General features: G+C 37.9%; 1 protein-coding gene across 1 annotated transcript; it reads left to right on the top strand.

The window, feature by feature from the left end:
- Positions 1–335: 335 nt before the first annotated feature.
- On the top strand, positions 336–7020 carry LOC141915002 (transmembrane protein 163a-like). The gene is made up of 9 exons (XM_074806358.1): positions 336–454; positions 2920–3116; positions 3539–3667; positions 3869–3912; positions 4357–4451; positions 4871–4967; positions 5491–5602; positions 6300–6441; positions 6825–7020. The coding sequence occupies exons 2-9, from the start codon at positions 2999–3001 to the stop codon at positions 6913–6915; spliced, it is 828 nt and encodes a 275-aa protein (XP_074662459.1). The 5' UTR covers positions 336–454; positions 2920–2998; the 3' UTR covers positions 6916–7020.
- Positions 7021–16849: the final 9829 nt, after the last annotated feature.

Here is a 16849-nt window from a genome sequence, read left to right as displayed (position 1 = left end):
ACTGTGGGGACAAACGAATTACTGATAAAGCACACTCTTGCCCACCGGGTAGGCCTATCCATAGAACTTTTTTTTCCACTGATTTAGATGAATGCGTTTTGAAAAATCTCATATTCTGTTCATTAACGATCGATCAATATAAGCAATTCGATCGATTGACACCGGATTAAGCCTTATGCCACAAATTGTAATTATTTGAACGACGAAATTGGAATAGTTTCGGATATGACAGGTGTCCTGGGCGAGGAGGAAATCGATCTAAGCCATTTTGATGAACAGCTAAACATCTGTCCGCGTCTCTCGAGAGCCACGCCACGCAATTGTTACTGCTTGCACAAGCGTTATCATAATAATCATTGCTAAATCGTGAACTCGGTTCATACTAAATTCATTCCGATTTATCACATAGACACGAGAACAACGGGTTGACTATTCGGTTACATTTTCTTCCGAGGTATGTTATATTTGTGCTTTTTTATTTTTCTCATTTATATGCCCAGTTTTTAGGAGGGTGCTATTTCCTCCTCGTCCCAGGCCCCACAAAGCTAATCAAGCTTTAGTTCCAATTTGTCCGAATCTTAGATTTTTGAGAATGAAAAGTTGTCATTAGATATCATCATTATCATTATCATGGATCCAAGGGGAGGGTGCAGGGGCTGCGCAATCCCCCCTGAAAATATCAAGTTGCCCAGGAATTTTACGGCAAAATGAAATACATGTAAATTGAACTTAAACTGATGCCTAAACATGTTTAAATCCATAACCTTTATCTCTTTATTTCCAAAAATGAGTTTATTTTGTTTTTTGATTTTAAGATATGCCCTTTGGGAGTGCGCCTCTCCCTGAAGGCTCTCACTGCTACTTCATTCAGCTGTTCAATTTTCTCAACTATCAAAATCCACGTAAACGTAAATCAAATAAAAAATGAGTTATCATGATTACAAGAGTTGAGCCCATCTTCCGCATCCACAAACTGGTTCCAGGATCGGCTGCACAGACTTAACTCATTTCAACTCTGTTAAACACGCGTTCCGCAATTACTTGAGATACTCGCAAAATTGAGGCGAGGAAACACGTGCAATAAACTATAACATTCCAAATTTCTCTGAGGCTACGACAAACATGAATGATCCGTGATTAGATCCAATAGCAGGGTTTCTTTCATTAAGTCGATGGCGCAAATTTAACTAGTTTTTTTACATTCGATATCGATAGTCGTTATTCAAAGCTTTATCACTTGTAAACAACTTTATCCATCCGTTATCGAAGTAGAATCTAATGTAAATATCGTGGGATTTTATTATCAGAATCGGATGGGATTAGTAAGATTCAGACTTAAACGTTTTGATTACCGAGATGGGACTCGTACGCCACAATTGAAGATAAGTGGAATAGATGTACGCAAATGCTTCAAATAAAATTATGTAGAAAGCAAACCACATAGTGTATTATAATTTGAAAAGCTGAGGTGAGGTGTAGTCCTTTGAAATTTAAGTAGGTATATACATGTATTCCTTTGTAATTTAAGTTGCAAAAATTAATATGGACTGTAATGAATAGACAATGTGCGTGTAAACTTTGAGTTGGCGCCTACAAACAGTTTGATTCCAACCGATAAGGGACTGCGCGTATTTTTTTAAATACATTACGACGCCGTAATCATCATAATTTTAGAACTTGATTATAGAAAAGCCAAGTATTGTAAAAGCGAACAAAATCACAAAAATCCGATGAGGATATTAGAACCTCATGAAATCATACATCCAAATATCAATTTTTACGGTTGGACCACCAGATTGTCAAATTATCGATAGGCCGCATCGTAATGAAAGATCCATATCACCAGACTAACTGCGGAAACGAGACGCAATACACACACATGGACGCGCTTTGTTAATGTAGATTTTATGTCATCAAAACCTGCGTACAGCGCGCGATGAAATCGAAATAATTAGTTTTTTGTTTCGCTATTCATCGAGCGCTTGAGCGTATACATACGCATTGATTTATGCAAATAAATTACTATTCATGAAAAAGAAAAAAGAACAGTACAAATGCGGCCGCAACAGCCACAAGATTCTTGATGATTGTTTGTCTTAAATGAATTAAAAATGAATTAATGACTTTAAAAAATATTGCGTATGCTCTACTTTAATATCGAGTCTTTATTTTCAGAAACCAACGTTCAAACCTTTTATTAAAAGAATCCAAATACACTTACGTATACATTAAAGCATACATAGCATTAAAAATTCATAAAGACTGAATTTTAATAGCATCTATTACTTTACATTTTTACGCTTATCAGTTGAATTGCTGGTAACATATTCAGAATTATGGTCTCTATTTCTACCGCGTGGTCCTGTAAGATGGTCATGGTAATGATATTGCTCATAACGGATATAGATAAGATATTTCGTTTATTGTGTAGGCCTACGATACGCGGATGATCAAAATGAAAATACATATTGTTGAGACAGCTGAATACACTGAAGCCTATTACTGTTCAATCATAATCAAATTATAAACTGCAAGTTTAAAGAAAGATGTATAGGCCTATACATATAGACAGACCTATTCGTGGTCCACCTATTCGTGGATTAAGTTACTGGCCCAAACCTCCTGGCTGATGCTAGTCTAATTTGTACATCATCAATTTATATGCCAGGGACCCTTTGGCGCTCTGCAATTCGAATCACAGTGACCAGATCCGCACGGATCAATATTAGATAGTGAGAAATTCGTCTTCAACTTTCTGACCTGCGAGTTTTTACCATATATATGGCGATAACGTAGTTAAAAGGCGAATGTTATATATATATTACATAATGTGTTTATTTCATGTAAACATATAGCGCAATAATGATGACATCAGTGGTTTGGGAGCCAGAAGAAACTTGACATTTCGTCCTATTTCAGATGAACACTGTCATGTAGTTGCGAGGCGTTACACTTACCATTTCGTGCACACATTCTAATTCACACGCGATCTATATAAATGTCACAAAATAGGGAGAATGACAACAGCAGCAAGGTGGACGAGGGTAAAGGAGCAGCGGCCGTAAACGAAGGCGATGAGAAGAGCGAGAAAGGGGATCGTAGTAAGTCCGAAAAAGGTAACGAGGATTGAAATTCCCAGCTCTATCAGAACTCTTGCAAGATGACGTCATAAATTCTAATTAATTCTATAATTGGAGAAAACATGAACTATAATCTCTTATGAAAGAAAGGCCCCTCGTTCATTGATCATAACATGCTTTTACACCAGTTTGCCTAACTTGTATATCTTTTTATCGAACTTCTGAATTAGATTATCAATGGCGCTCACGAGAGCTCTTTATCTGATTTTGAGAAAAATTACATTCTCGTCAGTCACATTCGATTTATATCTGAAAGTTTCAATCTTTCTTTAGCCGCGCATACTGATAATGTACGCACACATTATACGCGGACATATGAAATAGTCATTTTGTGAAGGAGCAGGTGTTCGTGCGATCATATTCAACTCTGATGATTGATTATATTAATATGATTTCAGATCAACTGATACGGGGTAAAAGTCGCCACAAACTCGACACGAAAGGTGCCGATCAAATGAGGGTCGCCGCGTTGATCGTGTCCTATACATCGATCGTAGTCACGCTAGTCATTGGTATATTCACTTTAGGTATGAAAATGTGATTTCCAAAAAAAAAAGAATCCACGATAATAAATCTACGCGCCCTCTCGAATGTTCTCGTAATGTTGCCTGTGGTTTATAGGATAATTGATCTATATTTAATGATCATTAGTCCGTTCTCATGCCATATTTTTGTCATTGATATTTGTCACATAGTATCTAAGTGCCTATATATTACATGCATTTCAGTTCTGGCCATATTTGATAACAGTGCGGCGTCCTATGCATTTGCGGTAAGAGATATAGCCTCTGCACATTTTATTGAATTACACTCGTGAGATATCGCGAATAGAATTATCGACAAAAAAACTTTCATCAATTCGCCAACTGAATACTATACTGTCGCAAAATTGCAATAAAATCGTATATACGTATATAGAAGCACTGAAAGGTGCAGAGCAGAAGGACAGATGTTAAATGTTAATCAATGAAGATTTGTATAAATTATAGAAATTAAGCATTATGTGAATTAATATTTGCAGGAAAGAAAATTTAAAAAATTAACAAAAAGAAAAAAAAAACATCCTCCACAACATTTGGCGGGTGACATAGGGACAAACATAGGCACGATAGATAATTCCTCAATTTTTAGAATGAAACTTTGTTGAAATCGATTTCGGATTCCCTAAAAAATGATTGATTTATTTTGGTTTACCAGGTTTTTTTTTCTGGTTTAGATAAATTCGTTCATGGACTGTTTTACTTCTGCTGTCGTTTTGTGGCGATTTCACAGTAAAGAAAAGGATATGTACGCGTCGAAACGAGAAGTTGTGTGAGTGAAGGGGAAGTTCTATTTTGTCGTATACACACCGTATATCTTTACATCATTAATGAAATATATTTTAATTTATAAAGTAGAATTTGATTAAATGTTGAGAAAGGCCTTGGCAAAATTAACATTGAACCCACAAATGTAAAGAAAAAACTAAGAGAGTATTTGACATTTCGACTCAATCCTATATTTCTACATTTCAAAACCTTGGAACATTTTCAGTTTTGATGGCTCGTAGAGTTGAGTACAAAACATCTAATACTCTCTTAGTTTTGTCTTCGTGGGTTTTTTACCACTTTTACCTTAGTAAAAATTCGGCGAAAACCGCTTAATTCTGCCCAACCCGAATCGGGCCCTGGGCCAAATCTATAGACCATATAAATCGTTGTTTACTTGTTTTGTTTGTAATATTTTTACAGTGCATGTATCATTCTCGGCGTTTTGTTTTTGTTGTCGTTTTTATCAACGTTCATAAAATCACTACACGATCTAATAGTACAAGTTCACACCGCACGGGTACGTTTTGTTATTTTCTTTACGTGTAAAACAGTTCTCCAATCCAGTTTTTACCATAGTTATCTTATCAAAGGTCGGATCAATCACAGTTAACCATTTTGGAGTAAAATAAGTCAAATCCTGTTTGAACTGAAATTTGATTCGTTAGATTTGACGCTGTATCCCCAACAATTCCCTGTTATTTAACTAATCATTCATATTCCCATAGGCATATTGAAATGAAGTATTAAAGGCACATTGGCACAAAAACACACCCATAAGCCAGTGATTCGGGTCCGGCGTAATTTTTCTGGTTTCTTATTACACCCATCTTGCGAACCATGTATGGTTTATCAGCTCAATATATTAGGTGAATGCGCTTTCTCTAGATGTTGCCACGGCCGAGATCGTTCCATAGTCCAAGACCCGGTGCGATACGGGTTATTCATACATATCCACGAATCTACAGTTCTAAAGCGTATTCGTTTATTTTGTTCAAAATAATACAACATTTTTACTCGCGTATCCCTTCATTTCGGTCTAGGATGCAAATATTTGGCACTTGAGTTTGATAAACGCAATACTATGTTTCGTACTTGCCGGCATGAAGCTGTTCATCGGTTACAAAATAGAAAGTGCGGCAATGGTAACAGACGGTAAGAACGGTCATGGGTGGTGGTTTAATTACATATGAATGAATGCTATAGTTAACAATCCTTCACGATAACATTTATATTCATACATAGATAATAGACTATAGACAATTCTTCAAACATCATTGATAACACATGTTGTATAAGTGTTTGTTATTCTGGTGGACGGCTTTACTGTTCAATAGAATTGCCGATTATCGATCGATACCTATGACGAACAAAACGATGTGAAATGAGTTATCAGGGGGAAACGGATTTTATGATGATGAAAAATACCCTTCTTTGTCCATGAAAATCATTTGTATCATTTTTTTCTATTCTTCTCTATGGATATCGACTACATTTGTTGGTGCATGTATTAAGTCAATTGAGGCGCAGGGAGGCTGCAGGGGCGGATCTATGGTCTGATTCAGGCAGGGTGCACCTCGGAATAGGGCATATCATATAATTAAAAGGGCACCCCGAAAAAAGCTGATCGGAAAATATTAACTCATTTTTTGGTTAAACAGAGAAGCTGATGAATATAGACTTTTTTAGGTATCAGTTTAATATTTTTCATTTTCCTATTAAGTGTCAGGATAACTTGACAATTTTGAGCCGGGCGCACCCTCTGCACTTTCCCCATTGGATCCGCCCCCTCTGAAAACTTAACATGAAGGTATAGATCTGCTCATACAAACTGTGTTCTTTCGAATTTCAGCTTTGAATTCATTTATCGGGTTCATCATCGGTTTAGCCATAGTTATAAGCTCTATAGAATACGACGAGAATACATCGATCTGGTATTTAGATTCGGTCGTCGGTCTTGTCTGTTCGATAGTCATTCTTGTGTACGGAGTCAAGTAAGTTTTCCGATGAAATTCTCTATACAGTTACGTAAATGTCCATCATAATAAAAAACCCAAACGGTTTCGCTTTTTATGTATCTAACTATCTGAACCTTCTACCGAGAATATTCTAATGATATACAGGTAAACACCCGTGAAACTATCGGTTATCTACCAACCTCTACCAACCTCTGAAAAGTGCTATCAGTAACAAATTGAATAAAGCATTTCTTGTTATAAGATAGTAACAAATACTGAAAATCAGGAACTGTTGGCAGCTCTGGGTTACAACGAACATATTTTCTGATCCCGTGAAGTTCGTTGTAACGAGGTTCCGCTGTGTTGTTTTTTATCACGAATATTGTGATCTACCGATTCATCATTATTTCTACTTTCAGGTTACTAGTTGTCTCACAGATAAATTACAAAAACCTCGGTGATAACGCGAACGAAACGGTTCCGATGGTCACGAAGAAAGACAATACCTAACGAATGTTAAACAATCAGACTTAACTTTTTTTCTTGCAAATTGATTTCACTCAAGTCAAGTGATAAATAAGTTCCTATTCTCTATGTAAATTGTGATAAATTATTTTCATCCTTCTAAATATATGTATATTGTATGTTTGCATGTTAATCGAATATTATATTGATATGGGTTTATTTCACAGGGCCACTGATAGTGTGGTTTCTGGATAAGAATCTATGAAAGATTATGCGCATTCCAGGTAGATCTCTAGGCCGAACTGATTCGTGGTCAGTGTAGAATTACAGTGCAACCTCGTTATAATGAACTCGGATACATCGATTCATCGGATACAACAAATTAACAGAATTTCGTCCCTGGTAATACAATTTGAATATTTTCATACTGGATATAAACATGGACTCTAAATTCGTTTTAGAGTTCACGATATGACGAACTATCGGTAATAACGAACAGATTTTCCGGTCCCATGAAGTCCGCTGTTACAAGGTTCCGTTGTATTTCTTCTGAACAAGAATCTATGATGAATTACGCACATTCCAGATCCAAACGTCTCTAGGCCGAACTGATTCGTGGTCAGCTTGGCATTAGCAAGAAATATTTGTCCAAACCAAAGGGTTCCTCGCGGGTGGGGGGGGGGGATATCGCGGGAATATAACGACGTTTCATCGAAAATTTATTCCATCTCCGAAAAAGATTTTTCTTTTTCATCCTCGACGTACCGGTTACGATCGCCAATATCGGATTATCTTAATTTTGGAAATCACTGGCCGATCTGCAGTTCGAACAACGTAACAAACCTTAAGAGAAGAAATATATATTACACAAGAGAAAAAAACAATCTATTTGATTATCGTGAAAGCAGGAAAGTGTATATTTACTTCAACATCAGCCACCAAACATTTCTATATAAAATTTACAATCGTTAAATGTTTAACAAGGTTTTTTTCGTACGAGACAATTTTCGTTACAGCAATATAGAGAAGACCAGACCACATGTCACAAGAAACAGAGGAAAAATGCCACACTATCGTAGTAATACATGTACATTAGCATATAGTAGTGAGATTACGCGGATATTTGTGATAGAAATCCAATTTTCACGCGTCACTGAAACAACAAAAAACAACCACGGGGATCGATTCGGCAAGACACTTAAAACTGGCGTCAGATTACTCCAAGGACATAATACATGGGATAATAATATAGATCAAAAATAATGTAGGAATGGATGTAGATGTGCACGTGACATCACAGTTCGGCAGTTCAGCGCGAATGGCTTAGGCTGAAATGAAATGATACCTCGTTTCTCCTAATTGGCCGAGTCACTTTAGTAAACCGCAATAAATTTTGTAATCAGTTCGTTTCTATCACTGCCGAGTCTGTTATGGTTAGCTTGATCATGATTTTCAAATAAAAGTAATGTACAGGGTAGATACGCTGCCGGCTGGGTCAACTTTTAAGCTCAGCAGAAATGAGAAACAAAAGGTATCAATCTTTTTTTTCGCCCAAGTTGAGGCGGCCATTATGACGCATGTAAATACGTGTAACGTCTGCGCAGTACCACAGATACATCCATCGAGAGATATTTTGTTTCTCCATATTTTTCGATTACAAAAAGAAATTTCGAGAGAAATACCGCCGACTAAGACAAGGGGGAGAGGCTGGCGATCTTTCAGTCGCGAAGAAACAATACTGAATGTAATGAATTAAGTACGCGCAGAATGACGAATGAAAACTATCACAGTAATGGCGCTGAAGGATACTGAAGAGTCACTCTCTGTGACAGCCTGCAGGCAACTGTTCACAGGTCTGAAGCAACTATTAAATTTATGTGACCCAGAGTTCCTAAGCAGAATAGTCTAACCAAATATACTTTGGTGCATTCCGTCAGGGTTAACTCAAAAGCTTTCCAGTTCAATTTCAAAAACTGTTCTCTCTTAAACGACAACACTATGGGACAGGCAACTGAGACAGAACAGGACATGGAGTTAAATGCGCAACACGTTTGGCATCTCAAAGGTTAAGTTCAAACAGCCCTACTAAAAAGTCCACTGCAGTTGATTCAGTTGTTCAACTCTCTAGAAAATTGAACTACGTTTTTAGTGTCTAGTGCACTGACAAGGAATTCAAAATGTTCATGGCGGCCATATTGGAACATGAAACTTGATTTTCATTAGGTGTCATTGGTGGGCCTAACCCATTATGCCTACCATATCAAGTTTAAAAGAAATTACCGGTACACATAATTCAGTGTATGTAGGGTGCTAACAAGGAATTCAAGATGTCCTCCACAGTGGCCATTTTGGAATAGCGAGAAAGTTGATTTTCAGGCACATAGTTACCATCTTTCAAGAAAAACCCTCATCATTTGTAGTGTCTAGAGCACTGATAAGGATTTTGAAAGCGCAAGAAATTAGATTTTCGATAGCTTTTATCTACGGACCTAGTAACATCATACTTGCTAACTTTCGAGGAAATCACACGCCATTTGTAGCGTGCCCAGAGTCTGAAGAAGAAATTCAAAATGCCCTACCGAGTGACATAATAACGCATTCATTTACAACATTATTCAGTAGCGGGCACTGACATTTTACATGAGAGAAACCTTAGAAAAAGAACCACGTTAACGAAGAGGACCGAATAATTTTCTGATAATCAAAGAATCAAGGAATGTCGTCCTGGTCAATTTTCTATACAAATCATCACAACAAAATAAGAATGAAACTTCCATTCACTTGGGACTGATCATGGAAACTATAAATAATTCGTACTACAGTAGAACTCGCTTGAATCGGAATTTTCAAAGCGGATTTTCACTCCTTTCATACTTGGTCCATTAACCCTTTCAGTGCGTCTACACCGCAGTGCGGTGAAAGAATCAGTGATGAATTTTGCTAGTACACCACACTGCGGTGTATTGATTTAATTAGTAATTACTAATTATCTCTCTTGAAAGATGGCAGCACCTGTCGAACATAGTGAAATATTAGTAACTAACGATATACCGCGCCAGGGTGTAGACGCATTAGAGTGCTATTCCCGTTATTCAACACACTAATGGTGGAATTTTTCAGAATTTTCAAATTATCTTCAGCACTATGGGGTATTAATTAGCCAGCACTGAAAGGGTTAAACCTGAAACCATTCTAAACTATTATTCATAATTCTGACAAATCCGGACAGTCCCTAGCAATCCGAATCAAGTGAGTTCTACTGTAGAGTAAGCTATAATTCTCGCCAGTTTTAATTTATAATCATATAACATGCATATATAATGTATACATTGTTCAATGAATTTTTCATAATCTTTAGGATTAAATATTCAATATTCAAATAAAATTAATGAGACCATGTGAAATAAATCACAAAAAACAAATGCACACCTCCTAAATACAACGTGATGGGAAACTTCCCGCTAATTCGATCTACATATCTATACCGTAACTCTCTAGAAATGTGTAGAAAAACCCACAAAGGAAAAGGAGTAACTTCAGTAAAGACGCTCACTGCACCTAATATTCGACCCTAACTTTCAAGTGGTTTTAATTGTCAATTATACACCTGTTAACTTTATAACTTTTTAGCAACTGACTGGATATCTTAACCTTATAGTTGACTGCGCTTGCCTTTCATATCGCGGGAACAATCAGTTGTCCCGAGACATGCAAATTTTGGGTACCCGTAATTCCGAGCAGAGATTGGTCATCATCACGATGAATTGGAGTAAGAATTTCAAGAATTTGTTGTATACCTATATGCTGGGCACGCGATAATCAGAGGCAATCGACTTTGGAACTAACCACTTGCCACGGTACGAAACCCTACCACACTAGCCCCACAGCTTAGGACAAATTCGGTTTTCGTATCTAGTCGACTAGTGGTCGGAACTAATAACCGAATGCGCTTGATTTTCGAACTATTTCCGGAATATAGTTCCGACTAACGGACATTCGTGTTTAGTTCGACCATAGTCGACTAACTCAATGATGATGTCAATATAAGCCAATCAGAAATGCCGTTTTATTTAAGCCCGGGTTTTTCCATTTATAAATTATCCACAAAATTTGTCTTGATAGCCATTATACAACGGGCAAGTTTTCTTGTGGTGGAGATAAATCGAACTCCTAAAGTTACTCTTTTCGTTCGCAAATTTTCCGCTGCATTTCCATATTTGCTCGATCATTTGAAAACCGCAAACAATTTACACGCGAACATAGCAGTGAATAATAACATATAAACTACAAAAAACACGTTTTTTTAAAAACATACACCATTCACGAATCACTTCGACCGAGATAAATATCTTATTTTCTTTATCATAAAGCGGAGGAAACTCAACAATTATCATCATCACAACAGAACGCGAAAACCACATATAAATCACAAACGCACGAACATGCATATAATAATAGTAACATCAGTTGTCGATTGTATACAGGAATGTGAAGAGTAGTTTTAAATATATAGTATCCATACATGATAGCAAATCACGAATAATTTTTTAGGGATCTATCAATCTATTCTATCGGATTGTTCATATCTGGAGGCTGCGCATGAAGTTGAAGGCTCCAACAAAATCTAGCGGCCAGTGTTTCACACAGCAAAATCATGATTAATAACTCACAGCAACCCTATCATTTCAATGACTTCAATAATGTGATATGATTGTAATTAGCATTTGAAACCAGCCGCCAAGTGTTCCCCACTTGGCCAGTACACATTCACGTTATCGATAGCTTTAACCCTTTCTGTGCGTCTACACCGCATTGCGGTGTATAAATCGGTGATGAACTTTGCTAGTACACCGCACTGCGGTGTATTATGTAATTCGTTAACGTTTTTATCTCTAACGAAAGATGGCTGCACCTGTCAAACACAGCTAGATATAAGTAACTAATGATACACTGCACCGCGGTGTAGATGCATTAAAGTGGATGCCTGTTATTTGATACACTTGGCTGAAATTTTTCAAAAATTATAAAATCATCTCCAGCACTTTAGGGTATTAATTAGCCAGCGCCGAAAGGGTTAATGTAGTCTGGATTTTGTGTACGATAGAATAACAACTAAAGGAGGCATCTCGCTTCCTACACAGCTCCCGAAACAATTCGTTTTAATTAAAGAATAAAATCTTCAAATCTAAATGACATCCTCCCGTGTGCCTATTAACGTACGGGGTACGCAATATCGTAATCATATCGGAAAAAAGTATTTCAAATAAAATCAAACGTTATCACGCAACGAAAATCCTCGTTGAAACCGGTAAAATTTTGAGCTATAATAATATAATATCCATATATTACCGGCGTTAACCCATTGAACATCAGCCAGCCAAACTACGCAGCGAAATTTTCATTTTCTATATCCTTATAAACATTTTCCAACCTTGTGGTACGGTATCGTTATACCAGAGGCATTATTGTCCATTGAGAATTCAGTTAGGAACACATTTTCTCGTCAACTTTTACTCGCAAACAGCTACCGGTAAAAGCAGCCATTAAACGAGGAAAGGTATTTTCCGCTAGTGGACGTGCTCGCATTCAAAGGGTTAATCTTAATACTGAGCTAATAATATATAAGAATATATATATATATCTATATATATATATATATATATATATATATATATATATATAGATATATATGAGCTTATGCAAATATAAGTAAGGACTACTACATTCATAACGTAGATGATGACTGAAGATTCTGAACACAGCTGATAGCGTATACATAAAACAGATGATAATAATGATGATATGAGGAAAGTTCATAATAATCATAGACGTACAAATGACCACAGCTAAAACTTGATCCCATCACAATTGTGCATCGACAACCACAGATTACATAAATTACCTTCATTGTATAACGGATTCTTAATACTACAGGAAATTACGGGTATTATCATCTTTCACTGTTGATATGATGTACTCAAGCATTTCAGGGCCGGGTTGCAGTTTCACATCTTGAACCTTAAGAGAGTCGTTTGCAGCCTATGTCTAACCTTTGGCTGAGCCACTGACTTACTTTCAGGTGCTTAAACCGTAATTCTTTTCTTTCATGAATCTGACTCTAACAGAGTCAGCTAAAAGTTCAGTGTCAAAATATAAATGTTACTGCCCCAGTACAGTTTTCTTTCAAGGTTTTTTTAAAGTATTTCTCTACACCGTCATGAAAATTCGAGGTTAAATATCCATGCAAATTACATTAATTACCATATCGATATTTCATGGGTATATAACATTCTTGATTAATTGTCTAAACATAATTTTCAATAGCAAGATAAAAGAAAAAAAAATAGCTTAATTTTTGTCATTAATATATAATCGAAAATAGACCCATGGGGCTAAAATGGATTACACGACCAAATCGACGAAAGATTTACTATTCCATCTTCGATCTAATTTTCACATATTCGACTCAAAACACACCTGTGTAGTAGATACGTACACGTACGCATCATGCGGTTAACGTTTACGGAAGACGTTAATGCAAGACGGTCAAACAATGAAGGCAACAGAGTTCATACTTTCTCTTACATACGTGCAATGAGTTTTCGAGATATTCACAATCAGCATTGTTCGATATACACAATAATTGTCGTTCCAATTGAGGGAAGCTGTCATTCGGGCCGAAGGATCCACCAGATGCGCGCCAAGTCTTTCGTGATATCGGTTTCTTCTACTTATATATTTCAATAAATATCTGACTAGTATTTGAGTAGGCATACATCAATTCCGATAAACAGAAAACTATAGTATCAAACGCCGTATTAAAAGGTCAATCTTAGGCAGGATTCACATACTGAAGTATACGCTATTCGGTGTTTGTTTGACAGGTCAGGAAATTCAACCAGTGCTGTATGTGGACATTTTCTAATCCAACTTATGTAATTTTACCACCATTTTTTAATTTCTTATCACAAAAATGCGAAAACAGCCAAAAGGCAGGAATTTCTCAACCCTGGTATACTGTCTTTCGTAGATAGAAATCATTAGCGTGATGATGAATAAAAACATAGGCCTACATTAAGTAGAACAAAGACATCTCAGCATTTGAAGAGCAAATTATATTTAATTGGCTGTGAATATGCTCGTATAGCAAATACTTCGACGTGAACTCCGCCTTAGAATCAGGGTTTGCACGAAAATTCAGGCCTCGAATGCCAAAAAATCCACTTTTACTACCGGTTATCTCGTGTCAGCTTGCCGATTATCAAATTCTAAAATGTCATCGCGAATGAATTTGTAGTAAAAATACGAACTATTCTATCACGTGAAAACGCTACCGATGTCATGTCGGGTTCTTCAGAATACGTTTCTGTCGGAAATCGTAAACGCGTCGACAAATGAAGACGTTTTGCGGGTCGGAGCTCGTCGGAAGATCGCTTAGTTTCATGTCGCTCGGATGCGGCACCGGTGGCAGACGCTTGCGCTGCCAGTCAGTCTCCATTTTCAAGTGCGCACGGTACCTGCAAGAGAACCAACCGAAAATTATTTTCAACTCAAAACGATAAGATGTTCAGTGCCCAAACCAGGTTTTCACGCATAAAAACACACCTGCAGTACTGGTTAAACGTCAAAACGAAGCATTTGTCTTCGATGCAAGCAATACTGTTTTCATCACGATGTCTCGAGGCGAACAGCTCGCACGCCATATGCGAGGCTAGTCGTCCGGCCTCAGTGTGCTCAGGTCGATAATACCACAGCAGGCTCATCATCATATCACCTAAAAAACATCGCAGTAACTGTAGCTACAGCGGGGTCCCTACGGATCAGTCATTTCTAGATAGATGTAAGGAGTTTTAAAGGGGAAGATTTCAAATTTCGAGGAAGTATCTGCACCATTTTCATATCAAACTCAGTGCTGTTTATCTCAGTAAACAATTAATTCAGTGGTTTCATAAACAAATTTTTTTCCTTTAGCCTACTAAACTCGGTTTTGCTGAATTGGTAAACCCCTAATTGGGTAAAAATAAGCCTGGTTTAAATTGTACCAATTTGGCATGGTCTATAAAACATGGTCTGTAAAATTCTCGAATTGCCTAATTGGTATCTATGAACTTGGTCTGAACAACATTACCATATTACAAGCTGACGCCAAGTCTTGACTTTCAATGACTCTTCGTTTGACTTGAAACAAATGAAGTCAAATTTGGACTCTTTTGATTAAAAGTCTGCAGTGTAAAATGATCATTATCATATCATTTTCATTGCTTACCCTCTGGGCTCTCCCAGAAGCTCGTTATCTTCGCGATATACGGCAAATCTTTCTTCCTCGGCCCAGATTTGATGAGAACGCAATCCCGAACGTTGATAACATCGCCATCGGTATGCTGAATTGCCGAATAACAAAGTTTCTGCACCGGAGGTCCATCAACCTGTACATTAGAAGAGAAAATTGAAGACGTTACAAATACATGGGGTACGTTTGCCAATATGGGGGAAGATATAAGTAGCCAAACAACCAGAAGTAACTTACTGCAGGATACACCGTTTTAGTTTCAGGCTGATCGAGCCACTTCCAACAAGACAACTCGACTTTCTTGCCTAAATTCGACAGCTCCTTCACCCTCGCCGAAGTATTTTTCTTAACGCCGTTTATGGCGACTTTCTTCATCGATGGGAGTTTGGATTTTTTGACAGAGGCAGCAGCAGCAGCAGTTCCCGATTTCTTACCAGTAGAAATTAGATCCTTTTTCGTCGCAGCGTGCACGGTTTTCCTATTCGCGAGCGCGCCGTTTTTCTTGCAGATCGATTCGATTTTCTTACGTACCCGTTTCCCGACGACTTTCTTCGTCGCCAACTTGCGATGATTCGAGCAGGTATTTTTCATCGACGCCGACTTCGACGACGACTTTTCAGTCTTATTGCCTTTCGACTTAAATCCATCGGTTCGAACGACAACTTTGTTCGCGGCGCTCTTTTTTGACTTAGATTTGTCCGACGATATCGTACGCATTTGTGACTTATTCGCGGTTTTCGTTTTCTGCCCGAGAGGTAGTTTAATATTATTGTGAGAAGTTTTCAGCAACGAGTTCTTCTTTTCAGCGATTTTGTTCTTACACGACTTCACCGTCTTTTTCAACTTCGACAACAATTTCTTTTCGTCGCCATCGTCGTGTTTCGGCTTCGTCGCGCCCGTATCCTTTTTCGCGAGCGTTTTCTCCTTTTTGGCGTTGTTCGCTTTTTTCACGCGAGTCTTATTATCATCGTCTTTCGCTGCGGAAGAAAAAAACAACTTCGTACGAGATTTATTAGTTTTACGCGGTGCGACGCACGATTTCTTATCGTCCGTCTCTTTCTTAATCGTCCTTTTCAATTCGACGACGACGGCGCCGCATTTAACGACCGATTTCGAACACGCCTTCAACGAATCTTTCTTCGTCACCTCTCGTTTGATATTCGAACTATTCAACATAGGTTTCGCGCTCGATGTCATGGTTTTTAGCGGTTCGTTGTTACGAAGCGGTTTCATCTGCGTTTTGTTAGCTATGTTTTCGCGCGTATCGGTCGGCTCGCGTACTTCTAATTTGGCCTCCGACGACGTTTTCGAATCATTCGAATCTTTCTGCTTACGAGCGCACGTTTGAATCTTACATTCATCCGTACCGACGACGTCGATGTCGATATCGCTCGACTCGTCATCGACGCAAGTCGGCTGAAGACGTTGATATGGATTTTGTTGTTTGGGAAATTTCGCATCCGCCACCGCCGCGCTCAAATTCATCGACTTCGCCGAAGCTTCGGCCGGTTCGGATACGTTGATCATACAGCCAGCCGGCATACTGTTATACACTTCCGTATTTCCGCTCTGATGATACGAGCTCGTCGACCAATTACAGTTCATTGCTTGTTGTTGACCGTTGTCCGGCTGCCAGTTACAATTCGAATGCTGACTAGACGGCTGCGATTGTTGCCACCCGTACTCGGA

The sequence above is a fragment of the Tubulanus polymorphus genome, chromosome 1 (assembly GCF_964204645.1).
Source record: "Tubulanus polymorphus chromosome 1, tnTubPoly1.2, whole genome shotgun sequence".
In the NCBI taxonomy this organism is placed as follows: Eukaryota; Metazoa; Nemertea; class Palaeonemertea; order Tubulaniformes; family Tubulanidae; genus Tubulanus; species Tubulanus polymorphus.
This window is presented reverse-complemented; position numbering and strand designations above follow the sequence as displayed.